We start from the raw sequence: 19,631 nt of genomic DNA on the forward strand, positions 1-19,631 counted from the left end.
AAATTTAAATCGATGTGCAATATATAAACCCAGATTCAAAGTGTAAAACTGGAGATAAAAGCCTTTTTTTTTGTTGAAATAAATAAAAATGTGAAACTGCAAATTATGTCAAATCTTGTTTTCTTTTCCATTGAAAAGGCAATTGCTTTGTCCTTTTTTCTAACTTCTGCTTACACTTTTTTCAATGCATATGTAAGATCTGACCCGGTGATGGACTCAGGAATCTTCACCTCATGCTTTGTTTTGTAGTGGTCACCAGTCAGGTGCAAAATGCAGTTGTGCATACAGCGTTGTGCCGGGTCACACTTAAAAAGAACACGTTCAAAGTTCAGCTCATACAGATGACAATGGACTAGTTCACATTCATAGTTTATTTTATAAAATTCTGAACTAAGTTCACAGTTCGAAAAATGAACTAGTTCACATTCATTTGTTTTTTTTTTAAATAAATAAAGGCCGATATTCTTTTTCAATAGAACCTCCTTCTACCCATCCGTCACCTATTATTCTATGTCTTTGCGATAGTTCAGCGTAGAAATGTGGTTTAAATGTTGTTAGAATCTGTAGACTCTCCACTTTCCCTTACAAATTCTTACTTCTATGACTCGGTGATATAAAACTTCATGTTAGGCATTTATTATCCATTTATCTACTATTCTACTCATATATTGCACTATTTCTATGAACCTATAGACTTTGATAAACCCATTTCAAGCACCAAAACAATTCATCCACGTCAGTAAAAGTTTGTTTTCAAGAGGTATTTGAAAAACTAGGCTTCAATTGCAATGCTCTATGAACAAAAGGGGCCTCATTATAGAAAGAGCTGAGATTATTCTGAAAATAATATCGAGATAACTAATCGATAACTAATCGAGAAAATGTCCTTAGACCATAGAGGGTTTTAACAATAGGACTGCATGACCTTTGGCTGTGTGTAAGAACTGTGTGCAACTCATCACTATTAGACAACATGGGTTAATGGGGGGTCATCTTGTCATCTCAGATGCACCACAACTTCCACAGATGTGTGAATAGCAAAGACTTTGCAGAGTACACATGTTATGTAATGCTACTCATTACACAAACAGTTATTTCCTTTCACTATCAGGGTCTGAGATGTGTCTGTTGCATGTCATGTAACATGTGCCAATCACACAACAGTAAGAAGTGTGGTCGCAGAGTATGCAATATCCTGTCCCACAGGTTCTGAGTTCCAGTTTTTCTCTTTATGTAACACCACACCTTTTTAGACAAACAATTAATTTAGGGGTGAGTTACGTAACTTTGTTTTTGCTTGTTTCTTCCGTGTGACTACAATTTTATCATCTTATATTTCAATTCTCCCTCTTTAGTGCTAACCAATTTGAAGAGCTTGACTACCCAACAGTATATACAAGGAAAGTTGAAACAATCAATCAATCAGTCAAACTATTTTTTATAACCATTAAAATATTTTTTAATGTTTTTCAAATTCTGCTTGATCCAAGATCCATGAGTAAAATAATCTCTAAAATAAAATAACAGTCACTGTGGTCATTTTCTGCAAAATAAAGTTTTTAGTGAAGAATCTCAAGTCAGTTTTAGAACAAATCACAGTGCCAATTTCTATTTGTCTGTGACATTATTGATCACACTGCCCTTACATTCTCTGGAGGAATTTGTTCACCTAGGCCTCCTCACTCAAATGGTTTCAGTCTTCAATACTTGCCTGACCTCAGGGCTCAGTAGGCGCGGTTTTCTTCTCAACCTACTGTATGTTGTTCACTTCTGATGTTATGCAGATGATCTTCTGCTTTTTATCCCTCTAAAACTTCACCCAGTGAAGTCAAGACTGCCAAAGTGATGGAAGTCATAAAAGTCCAGTTTATTTATTTATTTTTTGTTTGTTTGTTTTTCTGTTTGGTTCCTGTGTGTGGTATTGGAAAGTTCCAAAGCCCAACCCAAACATTAATTATACAGCTCAGATAAAAATAGGAACTAAACACATGGTGGTAATTTCCTAGTTAGCAATTTTAACAGATTTTATTATGCATAAAAAGGGCATCACTTTCTGCAGGAGTTTGTACATTTCACAATTGTCATGAGAACCCAGTGTTTCTTTGTATGACGAGTGAAGGCTCCTACCTGTTCATTTCTGGCAATAATTACATAATAAAACATTAAGTCAGTTCAACGCTCTCTCTTATGTAACACCACACCTTTGTAGTTATAAGGAAAACTAATTAAAAAAAAGTTAATCTATTTAGGAGTGGCCAATGGTTTGTGGTATGTTAATCCTGATTGCTGCCTGGATTATGTTCAGTGGCAGCATTTTTTCAAGTGAAGGAAAAACTGCAACGTGAATCCTGTGTGTGGTTATTTTTAGGCAACAAAAGCACATTATAAAAAATTGTAATTTCCATTAAATGTTAGAAAGTATAATTGACCTTTTGAATTTTTCAATGTTTATCCAATTACATTCAATATTAGTATTTCACAATAACTACTGTGCATGTGAGTTTTGTTCTCCAGACCTTAGACTTCAGAATAAATATCAGGGTTTTCATGTTAAACCAGCTAAATAGTTAGCATGAAATTAAAACAAAATTATGATTAAATCATTAATAATGTTTCAAGCTTTCATGGGCCCTTATAAATGCCAGATGTTTCCCCACAGAAAGGATATTACAGCAGTTTGTGATGGAGCCTTTCAGTTCCGCCATCTGATGTGTGATATCAGAGGTAAAAGAGAGAGGATGGGGAGAGAGGGGAAATAGGTACAGTAGGGGGTCGAGGAGTCGTGAGAACAGAAGGGCCGCGATGCTTGTGATGTAATTAAACGTCTGCTTGAACGCAGGGGTTTCCTGGAACAGAGAGATAGCTAGAGAAAGAGAGAGAGAGAGAGAGAGAGAGAGAGAGAGAGAGAGATGGGGGAAAGAGAGGCAGAGGAACAGAGATAAAGCTGAATGTAACAGGGGAACAGGACTTTTGGGATGCTCCAACTTTACTGAAGCAAGCTGGTTTCTTTATGTCGCTATAAGTGAGAGGTGGGTGTTTCTCCAGCTGTATTCTGAAACATAATGTTATTATGCGTGTTGCAAGGGTTGTTATTGTGAAGATGCTCTTACTTTTTATCGTTGGGTATGTTGTTATGTAGCTTACTGTAGGGATTCATCTCATACTTCAGAATGATGTGAGATTTCCTCAGTGTTTTTAACTAAACTCTAAACTCTGTAAAACAATGTTTAAGGGTTTGTTAAAGGGTAATACTCAACTGCATTGCATGAAAAGTAAACTGCTTATATTCCAGTGCAAATATTGACAACTGCTGCTCAGATGATGTTTGAGGTGGTATTGTCATATCTGTATTTATAGTGTGTTTGTGTAAAGGAATGCGAATGCAGAGGTATTAAATTGGAAAGGTGATGGGAGAGAGAGAGAGTGGGAGTGTTTACCCACAGATGGCCTCTCAGTGGTGGGATTGTGATAGTCCAATGTTCCCCCCTCCTGAGTCCAGCTGGCAGAACTCACGCAGGCCCCTTCCTGGCCAAAGCATTACCTCATCACTTCTTCTTCTTCAGCTTATTTCCTTCTTCAACTTAATAATTTTTCTCTCATATCAACACTTTTTCCTGCATCTTGCTTGACCTCAGAAGTCAGGCGTTTTATTGCATTTAATGTTACAGCATTGAACGCAATGTTGGATTCAACAATTTTTAACTGTAATAGCTTCAATGCAGGTTCATGAGTGTAATGGTATTTTTACAATTTTTAAGAATAGAAAAGGTCTTTTCTGCCACAGGAATACATTTTGATCAAAGACACCCAATATAATATATGTAGTGTTTGTTAGTTTCAGAAAAGTAGAAGAAGCAGGCCTTGTTCATAGTTTTAAATGTTCTAATTGTCTTTTTTGTTTTTAGTTTAATTTTTCCAAAAGGAGAGGCAAGAAAAATGTAATTTGGATGGTGAACTTGCCTGATATAACTATAAACACATACACAACCTTAATGCATACATAAACAAACATATAGATAAATTCATATTTTAAGCTTTAATTACAATGTACTTAATTTTCCCGTAATTTTAGCCCTGTCTGAAAATCTTATCCAGTCAAAACTCCCTTCTATTAATCAACAATTCTCCTGGATACTAAACATAGTGCGAACAATAGAAAAGCTTCAGTCATGTCATTGTTTTTATTTATGGAAAATGTAAGTTTTATCCTAATGTTGACGTGTAAAACTGTGTCCTGTGATGTACTGATTTAAACAGGCTTGAAGCCCTGACAGCCTCCAAGCTAGTTTGGATTCTGCGTCAGCATCCAGCTGACTGATGGCTGTTCCTGCTGGGGTGTGAGAAACTGGATAACCTCCATCTATACTGTGCATGTAAGAACTTCCGGTCTGCTGCTATGGGAAGCCACTATCTTTTTGGCAACTAATATTCCTCTCCAGAGACACTCCACATCCACCCAGTGCTTGTGCAACTGTCAGTTGAGGGTGATAAAGGCCCCATGAGATGCGAGAATCCCTTGGTTGAGGTGTTTTTTCCAGGTGAAACGATGATCCGGTTGCTAAAGTGAGGCGTACTCCACGAAGATACATAGTCTCCGAAGATTTGTGGCGGCCATATTGTCACTGTTTTGGGAGTTAAAACACCAGCAAAGCCCAAAAGCACCCAAAGCTCATCCTCATTTGGAGCTATGCCCTCTCCATATCCTCCCTCATTGCCATACCTCACTCGCCGCTCTGTGTTTTTCGTTGGACTACTCCTTCTCGTGCATTGGGGGCCCTCAGAGGTCATTTGCCAGAATGACACAGAACCGATCGTGTTGGAGGGAAAGTGTCTGGTGGTGTGCGACTCCACCCCGTCCGCGGAGCCATCGGGTAACGCTCTGGGCATGTCGGTGAGGTCAGGAACCGGAAGGGTGGCGTTCTCAGCCATCCGTAACACCAACCACGAACCCTCGGAGATGAGCAACCGTACCATGACCATCTACTTTGACCAGGTGGGGTTCAGCAGTCTGTGTGTGTAGGTGTGGAGAGCATTAGTTAACGTTGGTTGAGCAGCCCTTAAAGGGGCAATGAGGAAGTAATATTTACCTCCTCTATGGCAAAAATGTCCAACTGTATCTATGGCAGTCTGAATAAGTTCTTCTCCAGATGTTGTAATTTAAGGTTTTGGTTGTTTTTATGATCTCAAACTGTTTTATTTTCCCAAACCTAACCTTTAAAGGTCCCATATTTTACACTTTTCCTGTGTTTTATTTGAAGTTTTGATCCATAAGAAGATATATTTGTGGTTTTTAGAACCAAAATCCATCTTGATGTATTGTTGTAAGTGTTTTCCTGCAAGGTTGGATGGTGGGTCCAGGTGGCTGAGGGGCATGGCTGAGGGCGGTGACTGCTTTGTTGTGACATCACAGAAGTCCTCACGGCTCGTTTTAAGGATCAGTTCCTGCATACAGTCTGTGTGCATTACTCTGTGGACTGAGCGCTTTGATACCATACAGAAACTATGTGCATTGATCTGCTACTTTACCAGCCTCTTCTAAAAAGGTTTTCCACAAAACTTGGCTGCTAGAGCCACAAGAGTGTCAGTGAGGTGACGATGGGGGATAAGGCCACCGTGGTGCATGGTATGATGAACATTATGTCTTGATGACATCTGTGACACATTCTGTTGGACGCAATAACTCAAGAACATCTGATTAGATTTCGGTTTTGCCTAGTTTCATAGTTTTGAAGGAATTTGGTTAGAAACCAAAATATTGTACAAATGCAAAATTTGAACTGATGATGCAGTTTGATGAAATTTTAAGGGATCATGAATGTCTGTACCAGATATAATGGAAACCCATTCAATAGTTATTAAGACATTGCACTCAAAACCTCAAATGTAAACCTCAAGGTGAATTGCTGGAGGAAAGGTCAAGGTTCACCAAAGTCAGCAGTCATCCTCTGAGAACTATGTCTGTCTGTTCTGTTGCAAATTTTGCGCAAATGATTCCCTTTGAAGTCACTGATCACACTGTGCCCGCAGAAGGTACACTGTACTTTCACCAACAGATCAGGCTGCTCACACCTATGTCACCAACACTTCACCATAATTGTCCTGTGTTTAATAAGTGTTTATCAAAAGTATTATACAACAGAGTAATAAGAAAAATAAAGTCATGAATGCAATATCTGTGAAAGAGAAAACATGTATTTAATTGTTCCGCGGTTTGTGTGTGAGAAGTGATGCTGATGAATGCAACAAAAACAAGTAATTAATTGTCCTGCAATCTGTGCATCGACTGTCCTACCTGCGCACTTTGTTCCCTTGTTTGTGCTTCTTCTCTGTTGTAAAGTGAGGCTCAGCAGAACAAAGTATTTTGAAAAAACCGACAAAGATTTAGAGCTCACTGATGAAAACTTTGACAAGCAAACACAGTTATGACTCGACAAATATCGCACATTTAAAGGGACTATTAGCAGCTTTTCTCTGGGTCATGTTGTGCTATAGATTTACTCCTTCTTTTCATCTCCTTTTCTTTTCAGATCTTAGTAAACGTTGGCAGCCACTTTGATCCGGCGAGGAGTATCTTTGTGGCCCCCAGAAAAGGAGTTTACAGTTTCAGCTTTCATGTGGTCAAAGTTTACAACCGGCAGACAATACAAGTAAGAACAAAAGCTTAAGGAAATAATAATGATGACGATAATAAAGATGAAGCTGCAACCAGCAGTTCCACTGTCTGTTCACCTGCTCTTTCGTCTCACCTGTTTTTCCCAGGTGAGTTTGGTTCTCAATGGCTGGCCGGTGATCTCGGCCTTCGCAGGTGACCAAGACGTGACCAGGGAAGCTGCCACCAACGCCGGGCTGGTGATGATGGAGAGAGGGGACAAGGCTTACCTCAAACTGGAGAGGGGGAACCTGATGGGAGGGTGGAAGTACTCCACCTTCTCTGGGTTTCTGGTGTTCCCCTTGTAGACTGGGTTGAGGTAGGAAGTGAGAGGATTGTCATAGCCAAGGGTAAGGAGGGGAGGGCAGGGTATAAAATAAAGATTGTTTTGGGGGCAAGTGTTACTTTAATGCCTTTGACATAAAGGAGGAAGCGTCAGTGGATGCCCATTGAGTTCCACGCTGAAGTTGGAAACGAAACACTTAACGGCTTCGATGCGTCTTCATATGTATCAGATGAATGGGTGAATTCACTTTGCTCCAAATAACCCTAAATGTAATTTCCATTTCCATTGCACTTTTATGGCTTATTGTCTGTTGTCTGACTTCTGTAACGTGTCGTCTACGCTTGCTTACACCAGGTGTCGGCCTGTCTGAGGTTTGTGATTTTCCTTTAATGCATGAAATGAAACGACAAAGCAAAGGTTTGTGGCAATAAAGAAAATTATTGTGTCTATTCTCCACTTCTTACCAATCTATCTATCTGTCACTGTATCTACCATATATCTAACCATTGAGAGGGCAGTGACTCTTGATGAAGGAAAGATATGTACTTGAAGAAACCTAACTACTGACTCCCATCTACCTAACTATTTTAGTTATGCCTTTTTAGGGAGAATATGTTGAGAAAATTGATACCAACAGCTTTTTGCTTTGTTTTACAAATTGATTGGAGGTTATGGGACAAGTATTAAGCTTTTTTATTTAGTTTTACATTTTATTTTAATTACTTAATTAAAAATGCGATTCATTGATATGTCTGACAATCATTTATTAAAATTTTCTCTTGGTTTTGGATGCATACAAAGAATCTCTGCTAAGTTATTTAAAGTCAGATTTTGAAATGATTGCTATTAACATCACAGTTGCATTTCAGCCTCTGTAGTTTCACTTTTATCAGCTTCCCTTCAGGCTAGTAAATTTGCTACACCCTAGATTGTTAACTATTCATAACACACCTTCTATTATTTATGTATAAGCCTATTATGGTACAGTTCATTAACCTAACAGCTTGACATTTAGTCATCTGACATGCTTATCACGTGTCCTTGGTAAATGCTGACACTATTGTGGCCTTCAAAGCACCTCTACTATACTTTACATACGCTCTATAAATCACTCGATCACAGATGGTTGTTCTGTAAGAAGTGCGTTTCCCTGCTGTGTGGAGTATAGAGGGCAACAGAGACTTTTACTCAGAAGGTGTCCGTATACAATTACTTATTTTTCTCATGTGTACTACTGCGCTGGTATCATATTATCATTTATTATAAAAGTCTTAAACTATACATATATCCTTGTGTGAGTTTGTCGTCCCCACTGATGCGCAGCGACCGTGCATCTCTCTGCGGTGGATCCGGTGGCAGATGGAGGGCTGGCAGCGAAGGAGAGGTTCTGGTGCCAGAAGCCTGCTGAGTTCACACTGGACCGTCTCAACTGATTAGTCCCAACGCCCCGGCGCACAGCAGAGGCCTGTGTTAGCACTTTGGAGATTCGTGTCTGGAGTACAAAAGAGTGTGAAGGCTCTGGTTCCAAAACTAGATTAACACCATGTAACAAGTATTGATTCTTCGAAATCAAAATCTGATCACAGAAAATATCAAATACTATTTATTCGTTTATTTTTTTATTTTCTTAATTAAGTGCTTCATAAAAGGATAAAACAAGAATAAAGTAACAATAATATAAAAGTAAATAAATTAAAATTCACACAGAGAACAACAGTGTAAGTGAATTTAACTCATAGCCATGACATTGATATTCATATAAGTTCATTTTTATTTAGATTCTGCTATTATAGATATAAAACCATACTAATTTAGCCTGTGTCTAGTTCATTATTTGCATTTGCTGTCTTTTAAAATATTTTTTTGTTGTGGGAAAAGGTTCCCCGGTGAACTCAAAGTGATTTGATTGGAGTAAATAGAAGACACGGGTAGATGTAAGGTAAACACCACAGCTGAACAGGAAAACAGTAGTGCCACCTACTGACACTGTAGGTTCATCAACAGACAACACCAGGAAAGGTACTTTACAGAGCACAAACCACATGGTGCTAAACATGTCACCAAAATAAAAAATTTGACATAAGAATTTGAGGACTGTAGTAAAATCTTTAGGATAAGGGGTGGGTTTGATATTCTATATGAAAATACATATATATATATATATATATAATAAATAAGGCCATGACACTGATTTTACAAGTGCGCTACAAAACAAAACAAAGTGTAATACAAATATAATAACCACAACAACATTTGAGTACAAATGTAGAATTTATTAAGTTATCAGAATAATATAAACCGTACTTTTCTTCAACTACTACAATCACCATGTTCTTAATGTTTCTCTTTTATGTGCACTTCAGTACCATCAGAGTTAAAAGACAAGTCTGGTGAAAATGTGACAATAGGAAAACTATAGCGTAACACCAGACCTGTCCTTTTAAGATAAAGCTTTTTTTTGTATACTGGAAACTTCATTGAAGTTACATCATGCGTGAAGTATTCAAATCCAACATGCCAAGTTTTTATGGCAGCATCATTTCGTCTTGTGTCTTAGAAAATTCATTATAAAATACATACAACAAAAAAATACTTGAAAAATATATATAAAAATTCAATGTTTGGACATTGTTGCTCCACCCCACGAGTATGTAACGACGTATCAAGGAAACAAAATTAATGCAAGTTTAAAAAAAAACTTTCCAAAAACACACACAGCATATATACATTTATATAGCTTTACACATATTTTGATGATCCCATTAAATATTCAAAAGGCCTGTATCAAAACAATGGTTTGGAAATTTGTCGACTGTAGCTGGTGAAAAAGCAAAACCATATGATCAGGCTTGGCTCATATTTATACTGCTGAGAGGGTAAAAAGGAGGTGTGAGGTTTTGCTCTTTGGTTTAAAAATTTCAAACAGAAGAAGCAGAATAAATAAAGTCTGATGAAATTTAAAAAAAAAAAAAAATATATATATATATATATAATTTTAAAAGCCTGCATGCAACTAAAACGCTATCTGAATCCTGTTCAGATTTAAAGCAAACACAGAAAATATTAAATTAAAGATTAAGATAAAACCAATTATGGAGAACTGTAAAAGTAAGTTAGAGAATTTTAAATCCAAACGCTCCACGAGAGCTCAGCCAACTCCTCCTGCCTTGTCCTTCCAGCTTCCTGGATGTGGTGGCGGGAGGTTGACACTAGATGGTGCCGTTGGGTGCCTTCTCCTCTCAAACGGGTCTGCGTCGTAGATGTGCATGGTATTGTTGTTGCCGCTCTGAAATCCAGTTACGTTGCTGAGGGTTATGTAGACTTGACGTGCCAAGGGAGGATCGCAGGGGAAAGGGACGGGGCTGGAAAACTGACGCTGCAGATACAAAAATAATAAAAGAGTTCAAAGTTGTTTTTCTGTGTAAAAGAGTCCAACACTAGAACATAGCACTAAAAATGTGTCCTAAACTATCTGTCCGTCACATTCTTGTGAAGATCATAATTCAGAAATGCCTGAAGGGCACAAACATCCACTTGGACCCAAGGATAAACTCATTCGAATTTAGTGGCCAAAGGTCAAAGGTCAACGTCGCTGTGACCTCATCTTTGGCCATAACTCAAGAATCCATACGCTAATTATGGCAAAATTTAACACAAATGTTTAGAAGGATAAAATGGTGAATTTCATATCCTTAAGGTCAAAGGTCAACTTAGCTATGACATCATAATTTTCTGCAGAAACACTTTACTGGCCATTATTCGACACTGTAACTGAGGAACAGAAGACGAACAGGAGATTGTGACCAAATTTTATACTTTTCAAACATCAGGACCCTATTGTTTGCATTTAAGCATTTGATGGGATGTGTTGTACCACGTTTTCTTTTCTTTTTCTTTTTCCTTGCATTGATTTCATTTGCAATCAATGTCTAAGCACCTTCATTGTCTGAACCTGTCACTGTGGCGCTATATTCTTATTATTATAGGATTTCTTTGACGTACCTCGTCTACCAGCAACTGAACATCCTGCAGCAGAATTTTGTTTCCTTTTCAGCCAATTTCTTATTATTTTCTCCCTACTTATACATTCCTACATTAATATATTAGATTGTTAATGCAGTGAGACGAATAAAAAAAAAACCCACCTGGTATTGGTACTGTGAAGAGATGCCTCGCCTAAAAGCCGTCTGGGGATTGTCTGCTGCTCTGCTTGGAGGTGACCTCTTAGTCGAAGGAGGCGGTGTTGATGAACCAATGGGACATACGGAGGACACTTTCATTTTATCATAGTCTCTTGATGAGCGGGCCTGGTCAACATGGCACACATTTGTATGTTGAGGTGCAGGCTGGTCTGAAAGGGAACACACTTATGTTAAAACACAAGCCATCGTGGACGATTTCTTCGTCTGAAACATACACTAAAAGTTTCTCTCCCCCTCTTTGTGGTGGAGTTTCCGTGTAGCTTCAACACCAACTTCCCGTTTACCTCTGACTGTCGATGCTTTGTCTCTTTGATTTGCAGTCCAACCGCCAGCCATTTCCTGCAATAAAAACAAGTAGAAGTTCTGTTTGTTAGTGGTTGTACCAGTGGCCTAGCCGATATGATGCCTCCTGCTGGGGAGTGGGTTTTAACCTCTAAGATAAAGATGATGGAAATTGAAATTCTTTAAACTGATTAGGAATAGAGACTATAATTATTGACAAGATAGTTGACTCTCCTAAAGTGTTTAAATAGGCTCTAATTAAGAATTAAAGGTTTTAATGGGTTTTAGTTGTAGGTTATATGGGCTAGACATATATGTCAATATATGAAATTGTTCCAATTTCTAATAGGTTTCATATACAGTACAAATTTTTACATATATGCATTTGCATTTTTATTTTATATGTACATATATTTCATATATTGCAATTCAATATATGTACATATATTACATTTGCATATGGGATCACCGATTGACCTTGATCCAAACTACATATTTTAAGCAAGGTTTTTACATTTGCTATGTAAATTCCCCGAGTACAACAGGAAGTGATGCATGTAACATTTCCCTGAGACTGCAAAAAAACATGCGGCCTCTGCATGTGCAGAAACACCACAGTATTGACCAATTTGTGGCATAAGAAAAAAAAAATCACACAGAGCACAGTGTGAGTCAGTTGACATTCATATTTGTAAAAAAGAAGAATGTTTCATCCACTCTGTGCTAGAAAGAGCCCGAACAATGTAGTCACCTGAACTGGTGGACGTCCTGTCGGCACATTATCACAGATGTTCACAGCTTCAACTCCAGGATCTGCTGCAAATTGAACAACGTGAAATGTGAAAACTGTTGCTGTTAAAATGAGATTTCAGGTTTCAGCAATCTTAATCCTGGTTTTAACAGACTCAGTCATATTTTAGTCAAAAAGAGTTTTGACCAAATCCTATCACTACCTTATGAGGAGCGTTGACATTGTCCTAGCATTAGATGTACTTGCGGAAAAGCTAATAAGTGGACTTTTCTTTATGTTATCCAGATGTTTATACCAAAATATTACAAACTCCAAGCACCAAGAGTTAGATGACAGTTAGGAATTGTTAGAAATGATCTAATACTTGCAGAGTTAGATGAGCAGATTTATACCACTTTCTTGTCTGTATGCTAAATATGAAGCTAAACCTGGTCAGACCTGGCGATTTTTCATTTAACTCCCAGGTAAGAAAGAGAACAAGCATGAAGAAAAGTCATGAAAAAAAAATCATATTCAAAAGTTTAATAAGAAAACAAACCTGAAGCCTGAGTGATATGAACTCCTTGAACCTGCTCAATCATTCTTTCTTCTTCTCCTTCGTCCTGGAAAGAGGAACAGTGAATCAGGCAGCGTGAGTTCACAATAAAAATAGTGATTTGCTGTGTCATGTCAAAATTTTACAGCCTTTCAGCGTCATGTGTTTTTTGTGGAGAGATTTGATACTTACCAGCTTCTTCAGCACTTCATGGACAGCATCATTAATTCCATGTTTGTGCATCTTGTACAGGTCCTCTGTTACAGTTGTACACTCTGCCAATAACATAAAGAGCATAAAGATTTATTGTTGAGGCACAAAGTATTAAAAGTTTAGTAGTTTTCTGGATCATTTCAGTCTTTGGTCGATATATAACTGTGTCTGTAAGATTTTAGCGGCATTTCCGTACTTTTTAGCGCCAAATGTTTTCAGAAGCCTTTGACTTTCCCACTCAAAATTACACCTTGGATGTTTGACGTGAACGCTATTTATAAGTAGGGAACTGGTAATTACGGAAACTCTGATTGGACAAATAAAAATTCTGACCAGATGATGGTGCTAGATGAAAAATGAAAGCAAGACAAAAGTCATTATAATTCATCATAATGGGGACATACATTTTCCAAAATTTGGTCACAATCCATTCAAAAAATTTCACTTAAAAAACTGATGACAAAGTCGTGGTGGTACAAGAACAAAGACGTAAAGTCGATGGTTAAAACAACATGAGCAGAGAATGTCGTGAATTCCAGTCTATGTTTAACTATTCCAGCAGGGTGATATTCACGTTAAACAAGGTAGTTTTCCTACCACATGAGGAGGGCCTTTGGGTGGGTCTTGCCTCCCAGCATTTAATCATGAGCTCCATCAACCCTGTCAACCCTGCACGCCCTGCAGCCTGGCTCCTGATCTCTTCCAGCGATGGACGGTCTCCCTGGGGGATGCGAAACCGCACGATGCTGGACATTGCATCTGCATTCAAGGAAAGATTAAAAAGGGTATTAGAAGTTTGCGACATTATGTCCTTTTTGAAAATGTACCCAAAAATATTTTAAGACTTTTCACTGATGCTTATTTTCCAGTACTTCTTTATATTTACATTAAAGCTGCACTCATCAATATCTTTATATTAACAATGGATTAGATAATAAAGTGTACAACAAACACACTGATAAACCCAATGCCCAGCACCAAATGGCAGGTAGACAAATTTACTGACTAGCTGATGAACATTTGGCAGGATTGTATTTTTATTTTTATTTTATCTAAAAAAATTCTCTACTTTGAAGCTGTTTTTTTTTTACTTAATTAATCAATTATCAAAATATTTATATTATAATCCTACACATGCTAGCTTTAAAGTAACAGCCAGGAGTGATGCGCAGGAGGGGCGGAGTTGATGGCAACACTGGCTCAGACTCAGCCTAATATAATTTAAAACTGGACAAAATTTATTTTGGTTATTCTCTCTTCTGTTAAGAGCCAAGAAAAGAAAGAGTAGGTGTGGTTGCACATGTGAATTCCTGCCATTCTTGCACCGTGCGTCATCGTGCAAAAAATAACTTACGACTCAAATAAGAAAAACAAAGAGCAAGACAGAAGGTGTCAGACAATGACGGATAGGCAGTTTAAAGAGACCTAACTGTCACTTACTTGCGTATGGTTGCTTCCCTGTGACAATGGACCACAGCAGTATACCATAGCTGAAAGAGAGGCAGAGAGGATGACACACCATTGTATCACAACAATCAACAATCAGCGTTAAGCGTTTCTGTGCAGTTTGTCACATGAGGAAGTTACCTAACTACCTGGAAATTTGAATGATGCAGTAAATGCTTGGAACTAATTTCCCTTACTATACTGCTGCTGCCAAGACTGAACCTGTGTTTAACAAGTGTTTATAGTGTAGAAAGTTTATGCTTTAGCTTTAATTTCTACAAAGATAAAAAGCAACACTCAGTGACACTCAAAAGTTAGATCACCCTTGTGAAAAAAACGTGCTACATCCTTTTTGTATATTCCCCAGAGTAAAACCTGTCACTCTAAAATTAGGTGGTGCTATTACTTCGTATGTGACAAGTTCGATGCTCTTGTACCTGTAGATGTCAGAGGCTCGTGTAGGGCTGTAGGATATGTCAAAAGCCTCTGGTGGCATGTAGCTGATCGTCCCTCCTTCCTCTTCGCTGTCCTTCTTCGAAGCTCGGGAGACACTGTTGTAAAACCTTGCAAGGCCAAAATCTGTAAGCTGGAGAGAAAGGAGGAACAGAGAAGAAAATCAGCACAGAGAGGAAGGAAGTGCTTGCTGAAAAGTTGGATAGCAGAAGGGTCAGTGACAACAAAAAAATGGCAGACTATTTCAACAGCAATGGTATTTTACAAAGACCTGGCCTTCTCTTGAAAGCCACGGACTCACCTTTGCCTCGAGATGGAAGTCCAGCAGCACGTTGCTGGGCTTCAGGTCCAGGTGGAGCAGGGCAGGGGAGAGGCTGTGGAGGAAGTTTATACCCAGAGCCACTTGGTGAGCCAGTCTGAAGACCAGCGGCCATGGTGGAGCTCCACATAAGGTTTCCTGTTAGGGAACAAGAGAACAGCAGTGAGTTGCACACTCTCTTTCTACTATATATTATATATATTAAATTCATAAAAGCCAGTTTTAAGTATTAGTTTTTGTATTTATAGACTTTATAGCTGTATTTTCAGTTGATGATGGTGGTAGATGAAAAGCTAAAGTGATTATAATTCACCCTATTGGGGTCATGAGTGCATGTTCCAAATCTCATGTCAATCTATCCAGTAGTTTTTGAGACATTTTACTAAAAAGCAAAAATGTCAACCTCAAACAAATGAGGGGATTCACACTCATGGGACCATGAATGTCTACCAAAATTTGTGTCAAACCATTAAGTAGATGTGGAGATATTACAGTATTTTAAGTTTTTTACTTGCAGCTGGTGCTAGATAAAAACTCAGATGATAATCAAAATCATCAATATCTGGATTCATCCTCTTGGGACCATGAACATTTGTACCAAAGTTCATGGCAATCTATGCAATACCTGTCAGACATTTTACTTTTAAAAAAACAAACATTAATGTCATGGTGGCGATAGAGGAAAAGACGAGGGGTCGCTTAAATCAGCAGGATTCATCCTCTGGGGAACATAAAGGTCACTACAACGTTTCATGTCAATCCATCCAATAGTTGTTGAGATATTTCAGCCTGGACCAAAGTAGCGGATCAACCATGTAGGTTACCTGTAGGGAGGCCAGCGACCCTCTCTCCATGAACTCCATGACCAGGCCGAGGTGTGCCGTCGGTCCAGCGTTGGGCAGTCGCCCCTGGAAGACCCCGAGGACCTGAATAACATGTGGGTTTCTTCCTCGATTCATCATGTCCACCTCACGCAGCAAAGATGAACTGCTCCTGTGAGTGTGTATTGTGTTTGTGCTGTCAGTAATCCCCTCTTCTTTTGATTGCAGCAAACAGAAGATCTTTGTAAACTACTCACCCGTCATCGTGATGAAGGAGCTTAATGGCCACATCGCAGCACAACCGATGATGCCTGGCTTTGTAGATTTGTCCAAACCCCCCGGAGCCAATCACCTTCCAGCCCCCGAGGCTGGACTCTCCAATCAACACTGAAGCTGAATAGCTGGACAGTGCCATATTCACTGGAGGAGGAGATTATTCAAGGTGATGACGTTTAAGGTAACTGTATCAGATCATGTACCAATGTATATAGACATGTATTGATTTTCTTTGGTGCAACTATTTATATATCTTTATATATATTTTACTTTTTACTTTTTTTTAAAGTAAGTTGATCTTAGTATAAGAAATTAAAGGCTGTCTAGATTCCTGTGGTTCCTGTACTGATGACAATAATCTTGAACTGTCTATGAAAATGTCAGAGTCTGTGGTGATACCTTCATATTGTTTGCTTTGCAACCAATAGATTTACTTATAAAACTGGACATTTTGGCTTGATAAGTGACTTAAATAACATATAACACTGAGTGTCATCGTCTTTTCTCTTCACATTTGGATTTAAAAATCCTTCCTTCGACTCATCTACCCATCAAAAGTGTCATGTAGCTCTTTGTATTTGTTCGCCACATTTCAGGAAGTAAACCAGAGACCATCTTGATCTATGCCCCCGTCAATGTTGGCAATCTAACCCATGAGTAATCATGAGTCAGACCACACCCAATATCAAAACTTTGCCTTTATTATGATATCAGCAACACACCTGTAAAGTTGTATGACTGTACCTTACACGGTTGTGACTGTATTGTGTCCACAGACAGAGACAGACAGACAGACAGACAGACAGATGTAGTCTGTAAAAACGCCTGGTAAGTAGGCTACTCAAAACTCAAAAACACCTCTGTGGTAGTTCCCGTTACAGAGGGTGTCTCTTTGATCACATTTTGTCTGGTGACACACAAACAGATTCTCAAGGTGAAAACAGTATCAGTCCAACAATAAATTAAGAAAATAATAAAAGAACAATAAAAAAAAAGGAGCCACAGTTGATGAAAGCAGGTTATGCCATTATTTCTTCTTCTTCTGTTCTGACTCTTAACTTGTCAAAAACAAAAAAGGACACACGTCTTCAGAGGAGCTTTAGTTTTTCCCTTCTACTTTATTTATTATTTTCCCCAGTTTTAAATGCACAAAGTTTTCATATTTCACACAGGAGCACATTCTGTAGCTCCTACAACCAACTACATCGACAGATACACCTACAGAGACTGCAGGAAACCACGTTTTTTCAGAAAGCCCCGGAGAGTGGACAAAATGATAAAAACACCTGTAAACTACAACAGTCCTGCCATGATAGTTAACTCTAGTTTTTTAGAAGTTTTCTTTTTCCAGACTGTCTTGATCCAACTCTTACTATGTTTGTGTTGTTGTATTGCACTGTGTAACATTAAATAATAAGCTACCTGCTTTTTCTAGACCCCCCTGAACACTAAACACTTCCCATCTTGGTTTTAAAGCTCAAACGATAATGTCTAAATCACTGAAGCGTGACATATGAATAACAACATAACATTAAAGGTAGAAAGTACCACAAAGTACAACAATTTCCGGATCAAATAAATAGCACAGACACTAAAAAACACTCATAAGAATAGCAAGGTGATTTTTCAAAAGCAGGGGAACCACTCACCTGTAGGGATATAATCTTCTTCCTCATTATTCAAACATGTCGACGGAGTAAAAACCCTCCTGATCATTCAGTGACTTTCTACTCGCAGTAGCACCAGCTCTTGTTCCATCTAAACAGGCAAAAGCAGAAGTGAAACCGTGCAGCCCAGATCCATCCCATAAATTTCACTTTTACTTCTGCTTCTGTGCTGCTCGGCTAACAGGCAAGTGCGTGAGTGACAACCATGACAACAGCATTTTTTTTGTATATATTTTTTTTATTTAAAACTATTCCTCGTCTGATTTAATGGTTGAGTGTGTGTGTGTATTTTGCTGGGTTTTTGGCGATAAGATTTAATTTGTGTAGTCATCTTTATTTTAATGCCTCCATTCAGGAGAGGTTGAGTGAGGGTGTTAGTTGAGATAGCTGTGACACTTTAAATACCTGCTGTTATGACAAAGCTGATAATCAGATGTATAGAAGCTTTATTTAGTCCCAAACTCGCATTTGAAAAGAAAAGAGGCTCTGAATAATAATTTTTTTTTTAATTTATTTCATGATTAAGTTAACCTTTAAGGTTATTGATTATGCCCTTGTTTTGATTATTTGCCCAGTGGGATTTAAATCAGGGCCACAATACGCAATGAAGTGTTTTTGAATCTCACGTCACAGACACAAGCTTTTTCTGGGTAAAATGATTCTAATGTTTAACAAAAGAACAGTCTACAGCAGATTTGAAAGATTATTTCATATTTCACCAGCAGAGGGCAGAGTCCTAAAATGACTAACAGGAAATGGAAGGTTTACAAAAACCACTGACTAACATCAAGGCTGGATCATCAACGGGGCAAAGCCTTGAAGGCCCTGTCTGCACTGTGTCACAGTTAAACTGTGATTAATTGTATTGTCATAAGGATTGTTAATAAAAACTTAACTACAGAGACTAAAGATACTGAATGTATAGATAAATTTCAATTGTAAGGTGGCTCAAAATCTATTTTTAATATCTTTTAAATCCTAATTGTTTAATCAGAGAATTATTAAAAAACTAACTTTTCCATAGCAAATATAGCAAATACACTGACACACACTCGAATCCTATTGTGTAATCCCAAGAGGTGAGTGTTTTTTTTTATTTACAGTCACATGATAAGTGTGAGTGTGTGTGTGTGTACTGAAATTACATCACCACTGTAACTCCAGACTCAGGTTAAACGGGAACTCCACTTATTCTGCCTACAGATGTCGGGGAGTGGGTGGCGCTGCGTCTCTGAGAAGAGACGCAGAGACCCCCTGAGGGTCGGTCGGGGCTGCTGACTAAAAGGCTGAAGATGATAAAACTCTGTGAGTGTGGAGTGAGAAACAGGTGACTTCACCTGACCTCTGTAGGCCATTCCTCATGTACTGCTTGAGACCGGAGTTTCAAGGTGACATTAGCCACGACCTGCACACTCCAATGAGACAGCTGTCAGCAGGTGAGGTGCGTTGTGGGTAATGTATGCATCAGGTTTGGACAAGAAACCATAAAATAGACGATTTCTCTGGTTCTGCTGCATTGACTTTGATACTTTCTTAGTTTAAAGGTCCACTGTGAGTTAATGCTAAACCAGTGGAGGCTTCTTTTAAACACACACACACATAATTGTTTACCTGTTGTTTAGATAAATAAGATGGTGTTACCTTTAATTTTGTTACTGCCAACCAAACTAAGATGTGTTAGTCTGTCAGCCTCAAATGTATTTGTTCCTATAGACATAAAACTAAAATTAA

General features: G+C 38.4%; 2 protein-coding genes across 2 annotated transcripts; one reads left to right on the forward strand and one right to left on the reverse strand.

The window, feature by feature from the left end:
- Nucleotides 1-2,921: 2,921 nt before the first annotated feature.
- LOC111238585 (cerebellin-1-like) lies at nt 2,922-7,391 on the forward strand. Its single transcript, XM_022768152.1, has 4 exons — nt 2,922-3,029; nt 4,258-4,993; nt 6,528-6,647; nt 6,760-7,391. The coding sequence occupies exons 2-4, from the start codon at nt 4,688-4,690 to the stop codon at nt 6,955-6,957; spliced, it is 624 nt and encodes a 207-aa protein (XP_022623873.1). The 5' UTR covers nt 2,922-3,029; nt 4,258-4,687; the 3' UTR covers nt 6,958-7,391.
- Nucleotides 7,392-9,914: 2,523 nt separating this feature from the next.
- LOC111238592 (receptor-interacting serine/threonine-protein kinase 3-like) lies at nt 9,915-18,023 on the reverse strand. Its single transcript, XM_022768166.1, has 13 exons — nt 17,883-18,023; nt 16,215-16,377; nt 15,961-16,129; nt 15,119-15,274; nt 14,802-14,950; nt 14,359-14,408; nt 13,516-13,677; nt 12,898-12,980; nt 12,709-12,772; nt 12,171-12,235; nt 11,422-11,476; nt 11,081-11,286; nt 9,915-10,311 (listed from the first exon to the last, which is right to left on the reverse strand). Exons 1-13 carry the CDS (start codon nt 17,947-17,949, stop codon nt 10,084-10,086), a joined length of 1,617 nt encoding a protein of 538 aa, XP_022623887.1. The 5' UTR covers nt 17,950-18,023; the 3' UTR covers nt 9,915-10,083.
- Nucleotides 18,024-19,631: the final 1,608 nt, after the last annotated feature.

This window comes from Seriola dumerili, unplaced genomic scaffold (genome assembly GCF_002260705.1).
Source record: "Seriola dumerili isolate Sdu_G_001 unplaced genomic scaffold, Sdu_1.0 BDQW01001435.1, whole genome shotgun sequence".
Lineage (NCBI taxonomy): Eukaryota > Metazoa > Chordata > Actinopteri > Carangiformes > Carangidae > Seriola > Seriola dumerili.